The 25,388-nt window shown below is 49.6% G+C and overlaps 1 protein-coding gene across 1 annotated transcript in view; it reads right to left on the minus strand.

The window, feature by feature from the left end:
* DSCAML1 (DS cell adhesion molecule like 1) overlaps positions 1-25,388 on the minus strand; it is a 349,698-nt gene that overhangs the window by 57,492 nt on the left and 266,818 nt on the right. Inside the window, exons 9-11 of the mRNA XM_082341823.1 lie at positions 20,556-20,834; positions 20,007-20,126; positions 18,947-19,123 (exon numbers count right to left, since the gene is read on the minus strand). Coding sequence (XP_082197949.1) covers positions 18,947-19,123; positions 20,007-20,126; positions 20,556-20,834 — 576 coding nt within the window. The remainder of the gene's footprint in view (positions 1-18,946; positions 19,124-20,006; positions 20,127-20,555; positions 20,835-25,388) is intronic.

The raw sequence follows: 25,388 nt of genomic DNA on the forward strand, positions 1-25,388 counted from the left end.
CCGCCCCTCGCTCCAGGGCCCTCCTGGGGCAGCAAGCCGAGGGGAGAGGAAATCAATTTCAGAAACAAGACAGTTGTCAGAATCCGATGTAACCGGTTCACGTCTGTGAAATTACTCGCAGGCCGGCTCCTGTCACCCCCAGGTCCTGCCTGGACCAGCTGCTATTTACATTTTAATTTGATGTGAGAGGCTGATAGATTTTTAAAACACCACAAGACAGCTCTGCTTCCTCACTCCCCCCCCCCACACCCCGAGCATCCACAGACTTTCTGACCAACCCCCAGGATTGGGGACGGAGTTCTAGGGCCCCTAGACCCAGCCATGGGGATTATAAACTCTGCACCTACTTGGCCCCTCCTTTACCGCTCCAGCTTCCCTCTTCTCTGGGATCCCACCCATAAGCTGGGGTGGGCTGATCTTTGCAGTTTACAGAACACCAGAGAATCCTTTATCAGGAGCTTCATTCCTGTTAAGGAGGTAGCCTGGGGGCTTTTAGCCCCCAGAGTATCAGTGAGGAAATGGAGGCTCAGAGAGGCTAAGTGTTTTGTCTAAAGTCACACAGCTGGTGAGCGGCAAGAAGCAGCAGCCCCAAGTCCCCTTGACAATTCACCAGCGCCCTTTCCTCTGCTTTCATCCAGCCTTCTGCTTCTGCCTGGTGGACTGTTCTCCCACCTTGGGCTTTGTCCCAGAAGTAGGAAGCTGGGTGGGAATGACACGATGCGGAGGAATCCTGGGGGCAGTGCAGGAGGCTGAGAACTGGAGGGCTGGGCCGGTGGGGCAGGAGGCCAGTCCAGGGCCAGCTGGGGCTGGGGGCAGGAGTTAGGGGGGCGGTGAGTCGGGCCTCCTCTGTCTCTGTCCCCCTCCCTCTCTTCTGCCTGATGATTGGAGCTCAGGTGGTGTTTCTGACAGTCCCCGAGTCACCAGGGAGGGAAGATTCAGTTACGAATACCCAAAGGAGGAGAGCAGTGTGTGCAGGAAGGAGGACGTGGAAGAAGAAGGACATGAATGCCACCAGCTGTTGGGAGAGGCCTGATAAAATGGGAAAGAGGTGTGGAATGTTGCATTCCAAAAGGAAGCCTGGGGTACTTCTTAACCCCATTCGTGGGCACCGGTGTATGATAATCCTAGAAGTTCACATTATTGCCGGCTTACTATTTGCAGGCACTATTCTGTATTCCTTTACGTGCGGTAACTCATTTAATCCTCAGAACGACCCTGTTTTTATTCCCACTTTACAGATGGGGAAACTGAGGCTTAGAGAAGTAAATTGCCCAAGGTCACACAGCTAGTAGGCAGCAGAGCCAGGATTCAGGGCATCTGTGGTTTTAGCCATGATGTGACACTGGTCAGAGAAGGGCAGGAGGCAGGGGAGCAGAATGGGGGTGCAAAGAGTCCAGCTTCTCTGAAGAGAAATGCAGCCAAACTGGGGGTGAAGCAGATTGGTCTGGGAACCCGGACAACAAGGGGTTAGGCTGTTCTGCTCTTCTAGGTGGGTGGCCTGGGGGGAGGGGGTTGAGGAGCTTTCCACAGGGTCTGAGGGAAGAACCCTAGTGCTGGGTGACCCTCCTCTTCCATCCCCATTCAAGTGGATATCCCTCTGGTCCTTTCTCTGCCTCAGGCAGGACAACCTCAAGGCCGATAAGGTTGGAAGAAGGGCAGCAAAGTCACGGTGTTCTTCACGAACCTTAAGGACGGGACTTGACTGTCTCAGGAAGTCCTTCTGAGAGTCTAACTGAAATCTCTCCAAGAGTCTCGTAGAGTTTTTTGCTAAAAAGGATGCTTTCTCTGGCACGCTAAAATGCTTTTCTGGATGTCCTCCTCCTTGCCTTTGGGAGAGGCTTTTCCAGGGGACAGCGCGTGCCCTGAAGGCTCTAGAGAGCTCTGCACACCACCTTGCCATGGGAGAAGGGAACCTCCCAGCTCAGAGGCTCTCATCTCCTTTTGTTTCCAAAAGGATTCCAGGCACCCATCTGAGGTGAGTGGGCCCCTCCTTCCCCCCAACTCAGCCCACTCCCCTCCCTCCCTCCAAAGGCTTGTGTCTCTGCTCCTTGTTAACAAGATCCTGACAAGAACCGCAGCCCTGTTTGGCAGTGTGAGATAAGCTGCCACAAAGGGGCATTGTTGGCATGTGGGGTGGTCGCCTGGGGAGGGGCGGGGTGGGTGGGAGAAGCTCTTTGCGTTCAGCCCTGGCAGCCGCTCCAGGCTTCCCCTGGGGAAGGGCTGGTGTTGGGGGTGCCTTCTGGTGCCTGCTTTGTTTTTTCCTTCTTAAAGAGCCAGGGCCTAGCGTTGTTAATTTGATTGCACCCACTTCGGCTTCTTGTCTCCCCTGATTAGCCAAGCTCCACCTGAAGCATGAGATTAATTCAAATTGCATGGAAGAAATCAGCCTCGGCTCTGAGAGCTGGTGGGGAGGTGCCAGGGGACCCTAGCTGTCCAATGCCTGTGCACGTGGGGAGCAGAACCGACAAACAGTGTATGTGTGAAGGGGGCGGGACGCGGGTCATCGACAACTATGGGGCCTTTGAGACTTGGACTGCAGCCCTGTTTCTGCTGCACGGTGGGCCCAGCTGAGACCCTCAGACTCACCAGGTCTTGCTTTCTCCAGCCAGAAAATGGATCAGTCAGTCCCTCTCTTGACTGCTTGCCAAGGAGCATAAGCACAGGGTCGGGGCCCGGGAGGTGGGGGTAGTATTCTCACATGAGGGTGGGACTTGGTCCTCCACGGCCTCTGGTCTTCGACTCTGCCCAGAATCTCAGAAAAGTGATAGTGATAATGAAAACAGCTAGTGTTTATTGAATGCTCATTATGTGCCAGGCACCCTGGTTAATGCTTTACATGAATTATTTCATTAAATCCACCCCCCAACTCTAGGAGGTGGGTCGTATTTTTATTCCCATCTTAGAGATGAGAAAACACTCAACTCTGAAATGACCCTGAATATCAGAATCCTTTCAGAGACAAAAGGAGACACCACCATCTTTCTTTAATTACTTGGAAGGTAGTATTTAGGGGTCATTGCTGTGAATACCCTAGAGCTGGAGTCACCAAACTTTTTCTGAAAAGGACCCACAGTACGTATCTTAAGCTTCACAGGCCATAGGTCTCTGTTTCAACGACTCAACTCAGTTGCTGTAGCTCGAAAGCAGCCATGGACAATAGGATATGCAGAATGGGCGTGGCTGGGCTCCAGCAAAGCAGGCGGCTGGCCGGATATGGCCCTTGGTCAGTTTGCTGACCACTGCTCTAGGGTTAGTGCACAGGAGAAGCTGGGCTTGTCGACTCTCAACAAAGGAGGAGTTTCTGTTAGGAGGCTGGTTGCATTCAGACAAGGGCAGTTGTAGGATATTGGAAAGGAGAGCATTTCAGCTTCCAGAGTTCTGGAAAGCATGCAGTTATGGATAATAAATCACTGGGCCTGGGGATTGTTGTGGTTTGAATTGTGTGCCCCAAAAATATATGTCCAGTCCTAGATCCTGGTACTAAGGTAGGAGATAGATGGGCCCCAGGCTGAACAGTTTCTCCCCTGTGGACAGAAACTCCATAATAGCAGAAACTCCATAAAAGCAGGATGATGGAGGAGGCTGGGCCCTGCCCAGATGGAAGATAAGAGACCACGTATTCCTCATTCTTGAAATCAAGGAGACCTCCCCGACTACACATGCGCAGAAAGGCTCCGTGGAGGTCAAAAAGGGAGGGGGTGCCACCTCGTAGTGAGTGATGCCAGCTACCCATAGGCCCCTTCACTAGAATCCATCTTGGCCAAGAGATGCGCACGCACACAGGGGAGGACCCTGAGATACACCAGATACGGACTCAGAACCAGGCAAAGCAAGATGACTGGTCAAAGGAAACCCAGAAGAAATGCCACATAAAAGTGATTTAAACTGCCACGAGTGAGCGACTCTCTCTCTCTAGGCCCGCCCATGTGTCTATCCACACGTACTCTTTTTCCTCCTCATAAACACTTTACTTGCTTCACTACTTTCCGTCTCTGTGTGGAAATTCATTTCTTCATAGCTGACGGGCCAGGGCCTTGTCGCTGGCCACTGGTCCCTGGTGGTCTGGTGGCCAGGATTCAGTGCTCTCACTGCCGCTGCCCGACCTCAATCTCTGGCTGGGAATCGAAATCCTGCCTCAAGTTGCTGCAGGCCGAGGCCACATGAGATCAGGACCTGTGACTGTGACCTTATTTGGAAATAGGATCTTTGCAGATATAATTAAGACGTCTTACTGGAGAAGGATGGCCCCTTAGTCCAATATGACTGGTGTCCTTATAAGAAGGGGAAGGGAGACACACACAGAGGGAAGATGGTGTGAAGACACCTGGGGAGACAGAGGCAGAGGGTGGAGGGATGCATCTACAATACAAGGGATGCCCAGGATCGCTGGCAGCCCCCGGAAGAGGCAAGAAAACATGTTCCCTGAGAGCCTGCGGAGAGAGCACAGCCCTGCCGGCACCTTCATTTGGGATTTCTAGCCTCCCAGAACTGTGAGAGAATACAGTTCTGTTCTTTAAGCCACCCAGTCTGTGGTACTTTGTTACAGGGGTCCTAGGGAACGAATACAAGGTTCCAGTGTGTGACAGAAATTCCCTGTGCAGAGTTTCCAGGAGGACAGCCACAGCCTGTCCCCATGGAGCTGGAGGGGGCTTCCTGAGGTGGGAGGTAGTGGGCTTCGCCCTCTCTGCTCTGTGGGGAGCCCACCCCCGTTACACCCCCAGCGCCACGGACAGGTTGGCAGCAGGCGAGCAGCGGCGGGAGCGTGCCCGGGCCACAGTGCCCTTCCCCGCAGCTTCCACCCCAGCACCTGGCCCTGGGATGCACACCCGCTGCCCATGAGCAGTGAAAGCAGGAGAAAATTTTCTCCGAATCTCGACTTTGCCAGGTCTCAAGTCTCCGTAGACCTGAGAGGCCCACGTGGGAGCCTGACGGTGTCCTGAGGACCGGGCGGGGATGGGGTCAGGGCTTGGGCTGCCGGGGAAAGCCCACCCGTGTCACCCTTCCCGGCCCAGGATAGGACAGCTGTTAGTCACACAATGACTCGTGAGTCACCTGGTGAGGTGGGAGCTGTAGGGGTCACTGGGTCCAGCACACTTCTCTGGGTAGAAATCCTGGCAGAAGGGCAGCCAGGGTTCGGCTGCATCAGGGCACCCCCAGCACGAAGCAAACATGTCATCTCTCCACTCCCATTTTTTTTTTTTTAATAATTTGAAAAATATTTATTTATTTGGTTGCCCTGGGTCTTAGTTGCGGCTCACCGGCTCCTTAGTTGTGGCGTGCGGACTCTTAGTTGCGGCATGCGTGGGGGATCTAGTTCCTGGACGAGGGATCGAACCCGGGACCCCTGCATTGGGAGCGCAGAGTCTTAACCACTGCGCCACCAGGGAAGTCCCGCCACCTCCTTCATTTTTATTGGTGGCACCGTCATACTTATCCCTTAGCCTGGAGCCCTTGACTCTCCCCCATCCTTTTGCCCAGTCCATCATCCGGGCTGGCACCTGTTCCTTCTCAGCGACTCTTAGGCTCCCCCTTTCTCTCCATTCCCTGCTCAAGACCCGAGGAGCACATCCAGACTTCGGCGCCACTATCCATCCCCTCATCCCCAGCCCTCCTATCAGACGTCCTCCCCACCGCCTCCCACGCCTTCCACCTGACCGCCCTCCTTTCTTCCCTTTGTCGATCCAAACCCTACCTATTCCTAAGGTTCCACCCGAGTCCTGCTCCCCTAGAAATCTCTGTCTGACCATGTCTGTCCACACTGGGTTTTTCCTTCTCAAATCCAACACTGCATGTGTAACCCCAGACCTTTTTATTTTTTTTTAAAATTTTCCAGTCTGGATGCTTTGTATTTATTAAAGTGAATTTAGCAAGATTTAAGTGTACAAAATCAATGCACATAAAAAAAATTTTTTTTCCTATTAGTATAAACAATCAGAAAATGAATCGGACTTTGCCTTGCTTCCTGAAGGTTAGTGCCAGCTTCCTAACTAGTTTGTAAGCACCCTGAGGGCAGGGATGGTGACTTATTATTATTTTTTTTTTGGTGACTTATTCTTGCTGTTCTCTGTTTCTCAGACCTTGAGGCCACGTTGGACACATAGGGGCTTCTCAGGAAGTACATGTTTATGGCTTGACCGATCCAATAATTTATTCCGCCCCTGCCATTCAGAGGGGCTTTGATCACAAACGGCGGAGCAGTTCTGGGCTCCCCACTTACGGCAGGGTCTGGAGGCGCTAATGTAGCTCTTGGCCTGTCTGCATTTTCTTATCTAGTAAACTGAGGCACCCAGCGATAGCCCTGACTCCCTTGTGCCTCGAAATTACTGGCACATTTTCCTTGGTTGGCAAGTACAATGAGTGTAATTTTGTTATTACAAATTTTGTTATTAACATCCAGACCTGCTGGAGCTGAATGTAGGGAAAGCCTTGGATGATCCCTTAGAGCCCAGATCCATCTGGAAGGTCTGCCATGTTCACGGTCATGGGGACTGACTGCAGGGGTGACAGTGGAGTGGTGGTGATGTGCTTTGTGCCACCACTGCCCAAAGCCTCTAAGAAGGACGTAAGGGCCCAGATGAGGGCGTGGGACAGGAGCTTTCAAACTGGGAATGGAGGTTGCACAGGCAGGTTCATTCCTGTTCCTTCACTAAAATCTCTCCTGCTGTCAGGGGACCTGGCTTGCTGTGATGATGAGAGGGGGTGGGACTGGGTTGGGGGGTTGTTTCACATGGAGATGGTTTTTTTCCTACCTTAAAACTTTTGTACAGAGGTCCCTTTGGGGGCTGGGTTTGGACGTGACATAATTTGCTCCAATGATACTGTTGGCCTTTGGAGGTCAGTACGATCTCCCATGTTTCTCTGATTTAGACTTGCTTTTTTAAATCAACCCCTAAAACACTAGAGGCCCCAGCTTCTGAAAGATAGGTTCTGGAACTGTGATCACACTGCCTGCCAGGTCTGCACTGGCGCAGCAAATGTCACCCACTCGTTGAGCTCTGTTAATGCCTTGGGGGCTGAGGGAGAGGGAGAGAAGAATCGTGACTTCTCTGAGCACAGGAGCAGACTGAGTCCCAGGGAGAGGGAGTGACTGACCTCAGTTCACCCGGAAGCAGTGGGGGACGTGGGGGACAAGAGATCAGGACTCTCATCTCCCTGGTCAAGGCCTTCCTGTTCCCTAAGCCTTCTACTCATTTTGGCCTCCCTGGGTCCTACATAGGGTGGGGGAGCCCAAGTTGGCCCATGGCTTGACCTCCTGGCCAGGGCTCAGTGGGGGCTGCAGGAGGGAGCCTGGCCTGGTGACAGGATGCATCCAGCCTGGTCTAGAAAGGGAGCTGTGGGCTCTGGGCGGCCATGTCCTTTGGTTGGAGACTCCTTGCCCTGTGGGAAGGGTGGGCGCTGAGGAGGGCAGAAGAGGCCCTCTAGAGCAGGAGCCCCAGTCATCAGGCCTAAGGGAGGTGCTGCTTCTGCCTGACAAGGAGGAGATTCCTTTGGGCAAATTTGAAATTAGGACCACCTCAGGTCATCAGATACACAGTTATCTTTCCAAGGTTTTGCATCCTGACCTCTGCACCAGTGGTCAACCACTCGTGGGTGACCTGGTCTACCCAGGCCCGGGGCTTCCTTCCACCAGGGTGGACACCCCCCGCTTCCCCACTCCCCCAATCCCCACTTGGTTCCTCCTCTCCTCCCTCCTGAATTCTGTGACTCTGCAGCTGCCTGTGCACTCTGGAGGGCTCTTGGATATGGCTTTAATTGGTCTGACATTTTGCTAAACAAACAAATCAAAACTCAGACCAAACAAAGAGCCCTTATGGGTTTAACTGGCCAAGGGCTTTGCCTTGGCCCCATCACTGGAGTTTTCACAGAGTGGAGGAGAGTCTGGGGGATGCAACAGGACCTATCTAATCAGGTAACCTGCGGCACAAGGGGGCTGCCGAGTTCTGTGCAGTAGTGGCATCAAAACACAGCCAGCAAGATAGCCTCATCCACCAGAGGGCAGACAGCAGAAGCAAGAAGAACTACAGTTCTACAGCCTGTGGAAGGAAAACCACATTCACAGAAAGATAGACAAAATGAAAAGGCAGAGGGCTTTGTACCAGATGAAGGAACAAGACAAAACCCCAGAAAAACAACTAAATGAAGTGGAGATAGGCAACCTTCCAGAAAAAGAATTCAGAATAATGATAGTGAAGATGATCCAGGACCTCGGAAAAAGAATGCAGGCAAAGATTGAGAAGATGCAAGAAACGTTTAACAAAGACCTAGAAGAATTAAAGAACAAACGCCTAGAAGAATTAAAGAACAAACACACAGACATGAACAATACAATAACTGAAATGAAAAATACACTAGAAGGAATCAGTAGCAGAATAACTGAGGCAGAAGAACGGATAAGGGACCTGGAAGACAGAATGGTGGAATTCACTGCCACAGAACAGAATAAAGAAAAAAGAATGAAAAGAAATGAAGACAGCCTAAGAGACCTCTGGGACAACATTAAACGCAACAACATTCACATTACAGTGGTCCCAGAAGGAGAAGAGAGACAGAAAGGACCCGAGAAAATATTTGAAGAGATTAGAGTCGAAAACTTCCCTAACATGGGAAAGGAAATAGCCACCCAAGTCCAGGAAGCACAGAGAGTCCCAGGCAGGATAAATCCAAGGAGAAACACGCTGAGACACATAGTAATCAAACTGACAAAAATTATTGAAAGCAACAAGGGAAAAATGACAAATAACATACAAGGGAACTCCCATAAGGTTAACAGCTGATTTCTCAGCAGAAACTCTACAAGCCAGAAGGAAGTGACACAATATATTTAAAGTGACAAAAGGGAAGAACCTACAACCAAGATTACTCTACCCAGCAAGGATCTCGTTCAGATTTGAAGGAGAAATCAAAAGCATTACAGACAAGCAAAAGCTAAGAGAATTCAGCACCACCAAACCAACTCTACAACAAATGCTAAAGGAACTTCTCTAAGTGGGAAACACAAGAGAAGAAAAGAATCTACAAAAACAAACCCATAACAATTAAGAAAATGGTAATAGGAACATACATATCGATAATTACCTTAAACGTGAATGGATTAAATGCTCCAACCAAAAGACACAGGCTTGCTGAATGGATACAAAAACAAGACCCATATATATGCTGTCTACAAGAGACCCACTTCAGACCTAGGGACACATACAGACTGAAGGTGAGGGGATGGAAAAAATATTCCATGCAAATGGAAATCAAAAGAAAGCTGGAGTAGCAATACTCAGATAAAATAAATTTTAAAATAAAGAATGTTACAAGAGACAAGGAAGGACACTACATAATGATCAAGGGATCAATCCAAGAAGAAGATATAACAATTATAAATATATATGCACCCAACATGGAGCACCTCAATACATAAGGCAACTGCTAACAGCTATAAAAGAGGAAATCAATAGTAACACAATAATAGTGGGGGACTTTAACACCTCACTTACACCAATGGACAGATTATCCAGACAGAAAATTAATAAGGAAACAGAAACTTTAAATGACACAACACACCAGATAGATTTAATTGATATTTACAGGATATTCTATCCAAAAACAGTAGATTACACTTTCTTCTCAAGTACACACGGAACATTCTCCAGGATAGATCACATCTTGGGTCACAAATCAAGTCTCGGTAAATTTAAGAAAAATGAAATCATATCAAGCATCTTTTCCAACCACAACACTATGAGATTAGAAATCAATTACAGGGAAAAAAACGGAAAAAACACAAACACATGGAGGCTAAACAATACGTTACTAAATAACCAAGCCATCACTGAGAAAATCAAAAAATACCTAGAGACAAATGACAATGAAAACACGACGATCCAAAACCCATGGGATGCAGCATAAAGCAGTTCTAAGAGGGAAGTTTATAGCAATACAAGCCTACCGCAAGAAACAAGAAAAATCTCAAATAAATCTTTCAGTGTAAGGTTAGATTACACCTAAAGGAACTAGGGAAAGAGGAACAAACAAAACCCAAAGTTAGCAGAAGGAAAGAAATCATAAAGATCAGAGCAGAAATAAATGAAATAGAAACAAAGAAAACAACAGCAAAGATCAATAAAACTAAAAGCTTGTTCTTTGAGAAGATAAACAAAATTGATAAACCATTAGCCAGACTCATCAAGAAAAAGAGGGAGAGGATTCAAATCAATAAAATTAGAAATGAAGATGGAGAAGTTACAACAGACAACACAGAAATACAAAGCATCCTAAGAGACTACTACAAACAATTCTCTGCCAATAAAATGGACAACCTGGAAGAAATGGACAAATTCTTAGAAAGGTATAACCTTCCAAGACTGAACCAGGAAGAAACAGAAAATATGAACAGACCAATCACAAGTAATGAAATTGAAACTGTGATTAAAAATCTTCCAGGGCTTCCCTGGTGGCGCAGTGGTTGAGAGTCTGCCTGCCAATGCAGGGGACACGGGTTCGAGCCCTGGTCTGGGAAGATCCCACATGCCACAGAGCGGCTAGGCCCGTGAGCCACGACTACTGAGCCTGCGTGTCTGGAGCCCGTGCTACGCAACAAGAAAGGCCGTGACAGTGAGAGGCCCACGCACCGCGATGAAGAGTGGACCCCGCTCGCCGGAACTGGAGAAAGCCCTCACACAGAAACGAAGACCCAACACACCCAAAAATAAATAAATAAATTAAAAAAAAAAAAATCTTCCAACAGGGGCTTCCCTGGTGGCGCAGTGGTTGAGAGTCTGCCTGCCAATGCAGGTTCGAGCCCTGGTCTGGGAAGATCCCACATGCCGTGGAGCAACTAGGCCCGTGAGCCACAACTACTGAGCCTGCGTGTCTGGAGCCTGTGCTCTGCAACAGGAGAGACCACGATAGTGAGAGGCCCGCGCACCGCGATGAAGAGTGGCCCCCCCGCTTGCTGCAACTAGAGAAAGCCCTCGCACAGAAATGAAGACCCAACACAGCCAAAAATAAATATAAAAATAAATTAAAAAAAAAAAGACCTAAAGAAGAAATACATGGCAAATATCTTTCAAAAAAAAAAAAAGAAAAATCTTCCAACAAACAAAAGTCCAGGATCAGATGGCTTCACAGGTGACTTCTATCAAACATTTAGAGAAGAGCTAACACCCATCCTTCTCAAACTCTTCCAAAAAATTGCAGAGGAAGGAACACTCCCAAACTCATTCTATGAGGCCACCATCACCCTGATACTAAAACCAGACAAAGATACTACAAAAAAAGAAAATTACAGATTATTATCACTGATGAATATAGATGCAAAAATCCTCAACGAAATACTAGCAAACAGAATCCAACAACACATTAAAAGGATCATACACCACGATCAAGTGGGATTTATCCCAGGGATGCAAGGATTCTTCAATATATGCAAATCAATCAATGTGATACACCATACTAAAAAATTGAGGAATAAAAACCATATGATCATCTCAATAGATGCAGAAAAAGCTTTTGATAAAATTCAACACCCATTTATGATAAAAAACTCTCCAGAAAGTGAGCACAGAGGGAACCTACCTTAACACAATACAGGCCATATAGGACAAGCCCACAGCAAACATCATTCTCAATGGTTAAAAACTGAAAGCATTTCCTCTAAGATGAAGAACAAGACAAGGATGTCCACTCTCACCACTATTATTCAACATAGTTTTGGGAGTCCTAGCCACGGCAATCAGAGAAGAAAAAGAAATCAAAGGAATACAAATTGGAAAAGAAGTAAAACTGTCAGTGTTTGCAGATGACATGATACTATACATAGAGAATCCTAAAGATGCCACCAGAAAACTACTAGAGCTAATCAATGAATCTGGTAAAGTTGCAGGATACAAAATTAATGCACAGAAAGCCCTTGCATTTCTATAAACTAACAATGAAAGATCAGAAAGAGAAATTAAGGAAACAATCCCATTCACCATTGCAACAAACAGAATAAAATACCTAGGAATAAACCTACCTAAGGAGGTAAAAGACCTGTACTCAGAAAACAATAAGACACTGATGAAAGAAATCAAAGATGACAAAAACAGATGGAGAGGTATACCATGTTCTTAGATTAGAAGAGTCAATATTGTGAAAATGACTCTACTACCCAAAGCAATCTACAGATTCAATGCAATCCCTATCAAATTACCTGTGGCATTTTTCACAGAACTAGAACAAAAAATCTTAAAATTTGTATGGAGACACAAAAGACCCCAAATACCCAATGCAGTCTTGAGTGAAAAAAACAGAGCTGGAAGAATCAGACTCCCTGACTTCAGACTATACTACAAAGCTACAGTGATCAAGACCATATTGTACTGGCACAAAAACAGAAATATAGATCAATGGAACAGGATAGAAAGCCCAGAGATAAACCTATGCACCTATGGTCAACTAATCTGTGACAAAGGAGGCAAGGATATATAATGGAGAAAAGACAGTCTCTTCAATATGTGGTGCTGGGAAAACTGGACAACTACATGTAAAAGAATGAAATTAGAACACTCCCTAACACCATACACAAAAATAAACTCAAAATGGATTCGAGACCTAAATGTAAGACTGGACACTATAAAACCCTTAGAGGAAAACGTAGGAGGAACACTGTTTGACATAAATCACAGCAAGATCTTTTTTGATCCACCTCCTAGAGTAATGGAAATAAAAACAAAAATAAACAAATGGGACCTAATGAAACTTAAAAGCTTTTGCAAAGCAAAGGAAACTACAAACAAGATGAAAAGACAACCCTCAGGCTGGGAGAAAATATTTGCAAGCTAATCAATGGACAAAGGATTAATCTCCAAAATATGTAAACAGCTCATGCAGCTCAATATTAAAAAAAATCAAACAACCCAATCCAAAAATGGGCAGAGGATCTAAACAGACATTTCTCCAAAGAAGACATACAGATGGGCAAGAAGCATATGAAAAGCTGCTCAACATCACTAATTATTAGAGAAATGCAAATCAAAACTACAATGAGGTATCACCTCACACCAGTTAGAATGGGCATCATCAGAAAATCTACAAACAACAAATGCTGGAGAGGGTGTGGAGAAAAGGGAACCCTCTTGCACTGTTGGTGGGAATGTAAATTGATACAGCCACTATGGAGAACAGTATGGAAGTTCCTTTAAAAACTAAAAATAGAATTACCATATGACCCAGCAATCCCACTATTGGGCATATACCCTGAGAAAACCATGATTCAAAGAGACACACGCACCCCAATGTTCATTGCAGCACTATTTACAATGGCCAGGTCATGGAAGCAACCTAAATGCCCATCGACAGACTAATGGATAAGGAAGTTGTGGTACATATATACAATGGCATATTACTCAGTCATAAAAAGGAACGAAATTGGGTCATTTGTAGAGACGTGGATGGATCTAGAGACTGTCATACAGAGTGAAGTAAGTCAGAAAGAGAAAAACAAATATCGTATATTAACGCATATATGTGGAACCTAGAAAAATGGTAGAGATGAACCTGTTTGCAGGGCAGAAATAGAGACACAGATGTAGAGAACAAACGTATGGACACCAAGGGGGTAAGTGGCAGGGTGGGGGGCGGGTGGTGGTGGGTTGAATTGGGAGATTGGGATTGACATGTATACACTGATATGTATAAAATAGATAACTAATAAGAACCTGCTGTACAAAAAAATAAATAAAATAAAATTCAAATATTCAAAAAAAAAAAACAAACCTCAAGAAACACAAAAAACAAAAAAAAAACACAGCCAGCCCCTTGCAACCTGGACTAAGCAGCCTTTCTTTGTACCTGCCTCTCGGTGAAGCATTCTCATTGAAGATGCTTTTTTTTCCCCCACGTGTCATTTGGAGGACGGATTGCCTCTTTCTCCTTTTGGTCATTATCTCTCTTTTTTTTTAAATTTTACTTTGTAACAGGGAGATAAAAGGTAGCTCTGTGGATGTAGTATTTTCTTCTGTTAATTACATTTATTTTTCAACCAAGTTCTGGGAGGCAGTCTGGTGTCCTGAAAGGACCATGCACACAGCTAGAATCATAGATTGTCTGAGCTGGCAGGGACCTTGGGTTCAGCTATGACTAGATTCTAGTCCAGGCCTCTTATTGTCCAGATGGGGAAACCGAGGCCCAGAGAAGGGAAGGAATGGCTCGCAGATACGGAGCCAGTGAGTCGGAGTCGGGACCAGCAACCAGTCCTCTGTCTCTTGCTCTGTGCTCTCTCTCCCAAACCGTGAGTCCACAGAGGCAAGCTCCTGTCTCAGCTGGGATGGTATCACCCAATGACCTTGATCCAGCACCTTCCCTTCCCTGAGAAGGAGCTATTGCCCACCAACCTCACAGGCAAGGTATGGGCTCTGTAAATTGTCAAGTGCTGAGCGCTGTGCTGTGACAGTCGTAGGCTGGGCTGTGTGCTCAGGCACTCACGGCCTCAGCACCACCCACGCTCTCGGGGTCAGGGAGGAGTGGGGACCGACTGGGACGGAATGGTTGCCAACACAGGTGTCCAGGGGCTAGGAAAGCCTTTTGCTCCCTTTAACGAACTCTTAGAAATCTGGGGGCTCGAGGAAAGCAATTCTCTAAGAACCACCTCTGGAATCCCAACCGCCATCAGACCCCTGAGCTCCCGGAACTCTGGTTTGGTGCCTGATATCGAGAGTCAACACTGCATAAAAAGAAAACATTTCGCTTCCAAAACCCATAAGCACCTCACATGTATTCTCCCTGCCCATCCTCCCTTCATTCTCCACCAGACACCCTAAGCTCCCCCTTCATCTGATGACACGCATGGCCTTGCTGGCCTCCATGCTCTTGCTATACTTTGTCGTCATCCTGGAATGGAATGACCTTTGCTTCTGTTGGCTCTTGTCAGAATCCTTCTCATCCTTCAAGTCCTACTTAGTGACTGTTGCTTTTGTGGAGCTTTTCTTGGCTTTCCCTTGTTGGCCCTGCAAATTAAAACTGATTACTCCATCCCTGATTCTCTCTGTGTCACATTGTTTGTGGCTTTTTAAGGCACTCATCACTTTGTGTATTATAGTTATTTTGGGTATATGTCTATCTCCTCTTCAAGATCCTAAATTCCCTGAGAATAGCAACTCCATTTTATCCATCACTAGATTTTCAGCACCTAAAACTAATGATTGCTCATGATTATTGAATGTGTATTTGGTGCCAGGTACTGTGTTAATTGCTGTAAGTGTGTGTCTCACTTGGATCCTACTGATGAGTAAATAGCATTATATTTCCAAACTTACAGAGGAGGAAATTGGGGCTTACAGAGATTGCTGTCCAAGATCCTACAGCTATCAAGTGGCAGAGCTGGGATTTGAACCCAGGTCTCTCTGGTTCTAAAGTCTGTGCTCTAATCCACAGAGTTTTATGGACTATTTAGTGAGTGCCCAGTGAGCGTCTGTTGAGTTACCACTGGAAACTGTCAGGGTCAATGGTTCCCAACAGAGGGCAACCACAAACGTCCAATTTGACACTTGAATGCTTTTTATGATGTATATCCCTTTGATATATTTACTCTCTTACTTCTGCTTGGCTGAAGCGGGGATTAAGGTCAGTTTGCCTTCTGAGAGGTCACACAAGTGTGAGGTCTGACAAGGTGGAGCCGTATAGGGTCAACGTTTTCCTGAGCGTGTTACGGGCATCAAGGACAGCCGTGCAATTGGCTTTGTAAATGGCAGGTCTTTCTGTAGCTGGCCTTGCGGGTGGTGGGGGGACAGTGCTGGCGGTGTGGGCTGTCTGAGATGGACTGAGGGATGACCAGGAAGGGCTTAGCCCTGGCAAGCCCATCTGTGACCCACGGGCCCAGGTCCTGTGGGTCCTTCCCTATCTACCTGCGCCTACCTGGGGGAGGTGGGAGAGGTAGAGGGAGAATGAAGGAGGAAAAGGGCAGAGCAGGCAGGGGGAAGGATATCCAAGGGGAGGAGCTGAGGGTGGGTTACCTGAAGCAGTGTGCCCGCAGAAAAGCAGCAGGAAGCAGGATGGAAGTTCCCAAAGAAGGTCAGGACCACCCCCCCATCACCAAACTGTCCCATTGTCACAGGAGCCCCTTCTGGCAGCCAGATGCTGGGTGGAATGATTCAGGCTGATACTGAAAAGCAGTCAGACTCTCCAACCCCAGGCAGAGGCCCCAGCTGTGCTCAGCGCTCTGCACTGACTGCCCTCAGGCCTCAAATTCCTCCTCCTCTCCTGCTGGCATTTGGGGCAGCACAGGGGCCTCTAGCATGGCTGGCAGGTCACTGGGGAGAGCGGGGCTGGAATGGAAGGAGGCGTTTGTGACAAAGTTGTGCAAGGAAAGGGTCATCCGAGGGGGCACACGTGGGTGAGGGTCTGGAGACCCCGAGTGTGCAGAGGGTGTGGGAGGGGGCACAGCTGGAAAGCAACCTGTGGGGGAGGGCCGTGTGAGGGGGGATGCTGCGTGAGCAGCTCGCAGAGACTGTGTCACAGGCAGCCGATGAGGGAGGCGTGGCGAGTGGGAGAATATGAGCCGGAGACGGAGCAGATGAAAGGAAGGTGTGCGCCTGTGCCTCACTATGGAAGGAAGCAGAGCTAAGTGACAAGGTGGCTGGAATGAGGACAAGGGGGAAGACGGAAGGAACAAGGTCCAGATGCTGCTCAGAAGTGAGGACAAGTAGTACGGAGCTCCCATCATCCCTTGGGAAGAGGGGCCAGAGGCGGACGCTACTGCGAGCGTAGTGGCTGAGTGTGCGACCTGGTGCTGCACGTGTTCACGAGGCTGCCCTGGATTTACGAGATGTGTGCTCGTAGCTGCTGCCTGGGTCGTGAAGTGAGGATGGCACTGAAAAATGCAGGTCCAGAGGGGAGAAGCGAATTGCCCAGGACGCCCCAGGACATCAGGGACAGGCCGACGTGAACTGGGTCACCATGCACACAGCCCACCTCCTGACCCCTGCGTCTCCCTTCACCCACATCCACCTCAGCGCCACAGAGAAGACACGGGTCACAAAGGCACCGCCACGCTTGCCCAGTAGAATCCCCTAACTTAGAGAAAAAGGGCAAAGACCAAAAAAGAAAAAAAAAAAGCCTGGGAGTTTGGGCTCTTTTCTCCTGCTGACGGTGGGGAGATAAGGATCAAATACCAAGGACAGCGATAGTTCCACGAGGTGCCTACTATTCCTCTTGCCTCACGCAGGCAGAATTAGCAAAGTTCTCCCCGGCTGAGGGATGTAGATTGATTGCCTGGTTTTATTAAGGACAAAGTGCTTTTTGATAGTGTGAGGGAAGAGCTCCCCAGGGCGGGGATTCCGGTGCCTGGAGCTACCCGAGCATCGATCGATTGCTGGGGCTTCCCCGTCTTGTGCTGAGTGAGTGAGGGTTTGGCAAGCAATAAAGAAGCTATGATTCTTAAAGGCGGGGACTCCAGGGAGATGCTGGGCTGGCCACACACTGGGCGCTGCTCTCAGCTGCCTTTCCTACACGTACCTTGGAGTGTCTCCCATTAAAAACGAAACTGGTGGCTAAATCTCTGACGGCCTACTGGGTGCCAGTTACCATACTGGTTGCATTATCCATGTCATCTGACTTACTCTTGATACAAAACATAACAGGTAAGGCGCTCTCTTGACCCTCCTTTTGTACATCAGGAAAATGAGATACAGAGGCCAAGGAAACCCGTAGAGGTCACTGTAATTACCACACGGCGCCCAGATTCACAGTTGGCTTGGTCAGATGCTAAAACTCAGGCTCTTACTGCTGTTCTCCGTGGCCCATAGTCTGTTTCATGACAAAGGGCCAGACACTGTCCTGACATGATTCCTGGGGGCTCACTATACAGACCCCTAAGAACGTAAAGGGATAGGCTTGTCCAGTAGGAATGTCTGTGTGTGACTTAACAGAACTCAGGGATATTCTAGAGTTCAACGCCATTGATTCTGGCTCTAGGTCTGGGGATTTAGAAGCCAGAGATACGGTACTGAGCTAGAGTGAGTTTTATTGCTCTTTTGGCTTTTCCAAAGCCTTTTCCCCTTTCCATGATCAGTTCCTGTGTTATTTACGATGATTTTGGAGCTGAGTGGGCTGGGAATGAACCTCTAGCACAGGTGAGGAAAGGAACCTAGAAACGTAAAGTCACTTGCCCAAAGCCAGGAAGCTCATCAGGCGGATCTGGAATTGGAACCCAGGATTTCTGCCCATAGGCCTATCTCCTACATTGCATACGTGGTCTCCTCCTTGCTAAGCCACGAACAGGTTAGGGCTTCCCTGGTGGCGCAGTGGTTGAGAATCTGCCTGCCAATGTAGGGGACACGGGTTCGAGCCCTGGTCTGGGAAGATCCCACATGCCGCGGAGCAGCTGGGCCCGTGAGCCACAACTACTGAGCCTGCGCATCTGGAGCCTGTGCTCTGCAACAAGAGAGGCCGCGATACTGAGAGGCCCGCACACCGCGATGAAGAGTGGCCCTCGCTTGCCACAACTAGAGAAAGCCCTCGCACAGAAACGAAGACCCAACACAGCCATAAATAAATAAATAAATAATTAAATAATTAAAAAAAAACCTATTCATTAAAAAAAAAAACAGGTTATACACTAGCAAGTGTACATTAAATAAAAGAAATAAATTGTTTGATATGACTATTCAGATGGAATTGCCAACCTACAGAGCAAAATAAATGGGATGTCGTACGATACTGTGGTACAGCAAATCATGAGCTTATCACGACTGGAATGGAGTGAACTGGGGCCATTTAGAGTGAGGCCATTGTTTTAGATGAGAGCGCTTTTGAATCCCCCATCAGAGGTTCCCAAGCCCACCTCTGTCTAGGAATCCTTCCTGCCTTCCCTTCACAGAAGGAGCAATGGAAACCAAATGGGGAGGCAGGGTGAGTGCAGAGATGGGCCTTGCTCTATGATCAGGGGGTGTTCGGAGGGTCGCATGGGGGCAAGACTCACTCTTAACAGTGAGGAACATGGACTTGCTGATGTCGGTGCCCACGCCGTTGCTGGCCTGGCAGAGGTAGTAGCCGATGTCCTCTTCCAGGACGTGGCGGATCAGTAGCGAGCTGTTGGGCAGGATCTGGATGCGGCCGGTGAGGGGTACTGGGTGGTATTGCTGGGGGTTCCCGCTCCCTGAAACGAGGCGGCAGTTAGGAGCTCTGGTGTCTAGGCCGGGGAGGGTCGGAGTGCCTCAAGGAGTGGCCCTGATACCTTTCTCTTGCTGATCTAGGGCCATTCTGTAGCATCCCCAAAGTGCTGGGAGCTCACATAGTTCTTGCTTCCTGGGAAACAGGAAAGACCCTCACAGAAGTCTGACTCTGCCTCAGATCTGAGGTATGGAGATGGAGTTGGGGGGCCTCAGCTCAATGCCCACCTTGGCACTGAGCTTCCTTTGGGCTGAATTCCTTGGAGGGGAAGAAAGAGTTATCTTCGGGCCACTTGGCAATAGGCAAAGGGAGGATTGAGCCCTCAAATGGCAGTTGCCTGGTTGTAGGCAGTCAGGCCTTCGAAAGAAGCCAGCCAACCTCCAAGGGGGGCTTTGGATGCTTCCTCCCATTGCCCCAGAGTCAGCCATGGACACAGTGAGGATAAGAGGTTGGCACAGGGCTTAGTCAGAAACCAAATGCATCCTTGGGATGAAGTTGGGTTCCAAGAAGGACCAAGATCCCAGAATAGGTTTGACTGGTGAGAAGCAGGGGTCAATGAGACTCTGGGACCCTAGGGTGGGGTGGGGAGAGTTGGAGAGTATACTGAGTTCTAGGGTTGGAGGCGGGAGGGGAGAGGTCAATCTATGGGGACAAGAGGAAATCTGGAATTAGCATGACAGCTGTTCCTGGTCCATAGACCCTTGGGGGTGGCTGAGGATGACTTCCAGTTCAGGTATAGCCTGGGATCCCCTTAAAGTTCAGAACCCAGGGCTAGGAGTCATGTGTAGAGACCAGGCCCAAGTCGCATTAGTATCCTCCCCATCCCATCCCTGGCCATGCTCAGAGATGCTGGCTGGCCAGGGGCTTACCCTTGGCATGCTTCCACATGACCTTGGGTGGGGGATAGCCGTCCACCGAGCAGTTGAGCACACCAGCCTTGCCATAGATGCCATCCTGGTTGTTGGGCTGCACCACGAATCGAGGGGGCACTGCAGAAAGAGGGAAGGTGTGGGAGGAACAGATCATCTCGGTCTCTGATAGGTTTTCTGGGGGCTTTGGGCACCTTCCATTCAACATTAGCCCGGCCTGGACCATTATAAAGTTGGGAGCAGGCACCTCTGAACATCTGAAACCCAAGATGTTGAGAGCTTCTGCCAGTCGTACTGGGTTGGGAGCTGGGAATTCTGAGTGCCAATTCTGACTTCACCAGTGACCAACTGAGCCAGGGTCTTCCCCTCTCATGGCCTCAGTGTCCTGGCCTGGAGAGTAAGAGATTTGAACCTCTTGATCTTTAAGGCCCCTGCCAGAGTCAACTTTCTCTGAGCCCGTGATTCAAACTTGAAATCTAGAGAGCGTTTTTAGCAGCAGACAGAGCTGGACCCTTCCTCCCCGCAACCTCGCTGGCCTGTCTCACTCACCGCGCACGATGAGCTGGCGCTCCCTGCTCACGGTGGCTGCTGTGTTGCTGGCGATGCATGTGTAGTTGCCATTGTGCTTGAGGGAGACGCTGGAGATCTGCAGGGAGCTCATGAATTCCTTGCTCTCGATGGTCACGCCCGAGCCTGAGATGATCACCTGTCCATCTTTCCTCCAGGTGATGCGGATGGGCATGTCCCCCGAGGACACCACGCAGGGGATGTAGAGCAGCTGGCCAATGGAGGCAGGCGGGAACTCGAAGGGCTGGATGAGAGGGGGCACTGGGAAGGCAAGGGGAGCGCTGCTGTCAGGCCCCCACCCTCCCCAGCCTGGCCGGCAGCATGCCCTTCCTTGCCTGGCCTTCGGGCTCCTCCCAGCCCTGCGGTGGGCTGTGAACAGAGTTCCCTGGGCACTGGTGCCTCTTTTGCCGTATATGCAGAATCTCCTGGGGTGCCCCGTCATTGTCCCCTGGCTCCCGTCCCTCTGCCCACCCAGGCCTGGATCTGCTGTCTCTGTTCAGGGCCTGGGCCGGCCTGAACTAATCATGACCTTCAGATTTGTCCTGGAGCTTGCATGGTGATGACTTATGTGCTTCTTGACTCCTGTCTGCTTGCTGACACACTGCCCAGCTTTTAACCTGACTTCCCTGTCATTCCTCGGTGCCCTTGTGCTCACTGTCTCATCCCAGAGCTGAGTCTCCCAGAGGCCTGCGGGCCTGGGATGGGTAGAGATGACGTGCCTCAGATGCTGAGGCTGTCCTTCGTGTGCACCCCACAGCTGCTCATCTAAAGCCAGGCTGCTGTAGCCTGGTCTCCTCCTGTAGAGGTCTCATCACCCACCCCATTGTCTTCATGCATTAGGATGGGCGAGAGGAAGCTCCCATCACTGGTTGTTTTCAGCTCCTTTATACACACCTCCCACCAATAATGTGATATGGGCTTAATTGTCCCCACTATACAGATGAGAAAACTGAGGTTCAGAGCAGAGAATTCATTTGCCTTAGATCACCCAGCTCATAAGAGGGGACTGTGGGATTTGAAACCTGATCTGTCTGCTCTCCAAGTCCAAGCTCTCTTTCTTATGCTACCTGGTTGCCTTGTTGAGAAAGCCCCAAACATGCCCAGACCAGAGACCCCTTTGTCTCATAAACGAGCTCCCCTTGGGTGGCAGGAAAGAGCAGAGAGGGAGCCCTGTCGTCTGCGAGATAACCAGTTGGTTAGACTCACCCAGCTAAACGTCATCCACATAGCCCCCACCCCCAGAGATTCGGCCCTCCCCCTCTCCTACTGCCCACATCTCAGCCCCTGTGGGGGCCTGTCTGGAGCCTGAGCCTCTGCAAGAGGGATCCTCCTTTCTCAGCTCTGGCTAGAGCAACAGCCATTATCTTTATGATAACTCAATTAGGCCACAGTGACTTCCCCAGCAAGTTGGGGGGAGAAGAGAGAGAAGGAGACAATTAGCTTAACAAAGATGAGCCCCCAGTAGATGAGATATCCTTTCTGCAGTCAAATAATTAAATTACAAGGCTGTCCACAGTCCTCTGGCCTTCTCCCAGGCACCAGCCCCACCCCTCCTTGGAAGCTTGCTACTCTTCCCCACCCAGAGTGGACACAGCAGGGGGTGAACCCTGAGGGGAAAAGGATAGGTGACATCATATGCATGCCCAAGGCACCCCAAGGATTTTCAGGGCTCCGTAGGAAGCGGCTCCTGTGAAGTGGCCAGGTGTGGACAGGGCAAAACCCTTGGCAGCCTTTTGGATCTCTGGGGAAGTTCCTGGTCAAGAGTTCTAGGTCCAGAGGAAGTGACATTTAGAAGGGCTGTTGCCCCCATGCCCTATGGGATGAGAACAGGGGCCTTAACTGACCTCCTCAATGTCACCTCCCACCTTACCCTTCACTCTGGCCATGGGGGCTCCATCGGTTTTCCATAAACACCCACAGCTCCGAAATTCAGCCCAGGCCTGGGTGAACACAGCTGGGCCCTGGGTGGAAATAACGACCATGGGCCCAAATCCAGGTCCTCAGTCCAGGTTTTCTGGGGCTCTGGTCATTGTCTGGATCTCCCCACCCCCAAACTCTGGCTGCTGCTACTCCCTGGGCTGGGGCCTTGCCCCCAGTATTCTGAGTGGTTTGTGGGGCCTTGGATATCTCCAGAGAGATTTGTCTGGAACCCTGACTCTAGTAATAGCCCAATGCTCATTGCTGAGATTTCCCAGAGATTCCTCATTGGGCTCCCACCGCCCCTTTTGGGGTCCTTTGATCAGATTGAGTCCTCTGGCCTCCTTGGACTTTTTGATGGAATTGTTGCAGAGACCCAGATCTGCCAGCCAGTTTGTCTCCTTAGGTTTAGCAGAACCAGTTCTGGTCCAGTCTTCCTTCCCACAAAGACCCAAATCTAGAGCCCAGCAGGCCTCATGGGAAACTCCTCTCCGTCCTTTCAGACCCCGCTCCAGTACCACCTCCTCTGTGAAACCTGCCCTCCTCCTGCACAGCCCTGCAACACCTGGTTCACACCTTGATCATGGCACTCATCACATGCCGGTGGGGTATCTGTTTGCATTACCACCTTCCCTGGGTGTCTGGGAGTTCCTGCAGGGCAGTAACTAGGACTTATTTACCTGGCAAACTGTAGGAGCCCAATAAATGCTTGTCAGGGGAGTAAATGAATAAATATATGTCTGGATATCATTTCCTGGGTTGACCTTAGAAATTTACCTATGAGGTGGGCAAGGGGTGGGGAGAGCACAGGATGGGGGTTCATCCAGAAAAAGAGGGAGCTCTACCCTCTTCCTCAAGATGCTGTATTTATGCTACAGAATTTTGGAGCCGGGAGCTTCTCCCTTGGTTCTTCCTGAGGTTCAGGCCCTTGCTAGCACCAGAGCTGGCTCCTTTAAGAGCCCTAGGGACATGGGGAGAGTCGTGGCAGTCATGAGGGCCTGCAGAGGGGAATGTGTGGGTCAAGCAAGGAGCTGGGGGGCTCTGCCTAGAGAGGAGAGGGCCTTGCCCCAGGGATGGATGGCCAAGCGCTCCATTTCCGTTGAGGACAGAGCAAGTGGAGACTGAAACTAGGCAGGGAGATTTAGCTCAGGCAAGGGAAAGATTGTCTCTCTCAGTAAGAAGGGATTTAGATAATGGAATAAGTTACTAAGGCAGGTTAATTCATTAATTAACTAATTCATCTAATATTTATGAAATGCCTGCTCTGTGAAGGCATTATGCTCCGGGTGGGCTGGGGAAAGTAGAAGCATGCTTAAAATATGGATAGAACCTCAGGAAGCATAGCATTTGCTCGGGAAGTTAAGACATTTCCCTCAGTGGTTATTGGACAAGCACCACCTGAATACACAGATACTGAACTCAGAGATGAGAAGAGGTATCATCTGGTTGGGTGAACGCAGCTGCATGGAGGAGGTGGCATTTGGACTGAGGGTTAAAGGATGCACGTGCTTTACAAAATATATGGAGTGAGAGCGTGGGAAAAGGCTGAGACAAGAGGCAGAGGCCAACCAGGGGCTGTCACTCCCTTCCGGTCTTCAGGAATAACCCTGATGGCAATTCGAGCGGCCAGGGAAGGAGAGAGCAGCCAACCTCCATCCTGGGGGGGTTAGGCATTCACCCGGGCCAGCCAGAGCTCTCTAGTGCACTGCTGCCCTGCTGGAAGTAGATGGCCAAATCACCCCCAGGAGTCCAAGGAGTAAGGGTCTTTACTTCCCGCCCCACTCTGCCCTGCTGCAGGTTGATGGGGCAGGTGTGGTTCTGTGGGGGGCGGTAAGTGTCCCCTTAGAAACTCCTTGGTGGGAGTGGTAGAGGCCAGAGCTGCTCACAGAGTTCCTCGGCCCCAGGCTGGCATTCCGACAACCCTATAACTCCAGCACGTGAGGACCGCCTGGAGGGAGAAGAAAGCCTAGGGATCCCGGCTCGCTGAATACCAGCAGGAGGCTGCGAGTGGGAGGCTCTGAGAAGCAGGGTGGGGCGCCCCGTGATGTGGACATGGGACTGCTTTCTGAGCTGTGAGTCTGTGGTGTCTCCCCTGCGCTCAGAGGTGGACACGGGCTTGTTGAGTGTGTGTGTATGTCCATTTCCACTTCTGTGAAAGAAGAAGCTGAGTCTCAGATCACCTCCATGGCGGTGATGACAAGGGACCTCTTCAGGGTTGACAGTCCACAAGGACTTCCCTCTTGCCCATGACTCCTAGCATTTCCCCAGCACATGGCCTGCATGTAAGGGGCGTGGATGCCGCAGAACCAAGGGATTTATCTCTGGAAGCCCTGCTCTGGCCACAGTCATCTTTGGTGAGAGGGCAACTCAGTCAGCTGTGAGGGAAGCAGGGTCAGAGCAAGATGCTGTGATGGCGAGAGGTCAGAGGCTGGCGTGGCTGAAAAGACACAGCGGTCAGGCAGTCCCGGTGGTCCCTGGCCACCATAAAGCTGTTTCGGCCACTTGTTTGGGGGTGTTGCACAGAGGAGGGCATGCTGACCACCAGTCCAGCCCATAAACACTTTACGGTGTCTCTCATGATCTCTCTTCGGGACCAAACCTTTTTATTTATTGCATCATTTAGCAGAGAATGGGCACTGTGTGAAGGTGGAGCTTCTCTGCTTGTGCAGCACGGAGATGGGGAAAGACTCTGTAATCCAAGAGTGACGTGGGCCAGCTGCCTCGTCACCACCACCCTGTCTCTGCCCCCGAGCCTCAGTTTTCTCATCTGCAAAATGGGGGAGTTGGATGAAGTAACCTCTAAAGCCTGACGCTGATTTTCCAGTTGTAACGAGTCTAATATTATAGGAATATTCATAACTCACTTCAGTTTTTTTAATGCAACCCCCTCTTCTCAGG

Source organism: Balaenoptera borealis (assembly GCF_965194805.1).
Source record: "Balaenoptera borealis genome assembly, chromosome: 11".
Lineage (NCBI taxonomy): Eukaryota > Metazoa > Chordata > Mammalia > Artiodactyla > Balaenopteridae > Balaenoptera > Balaenoptera borealis.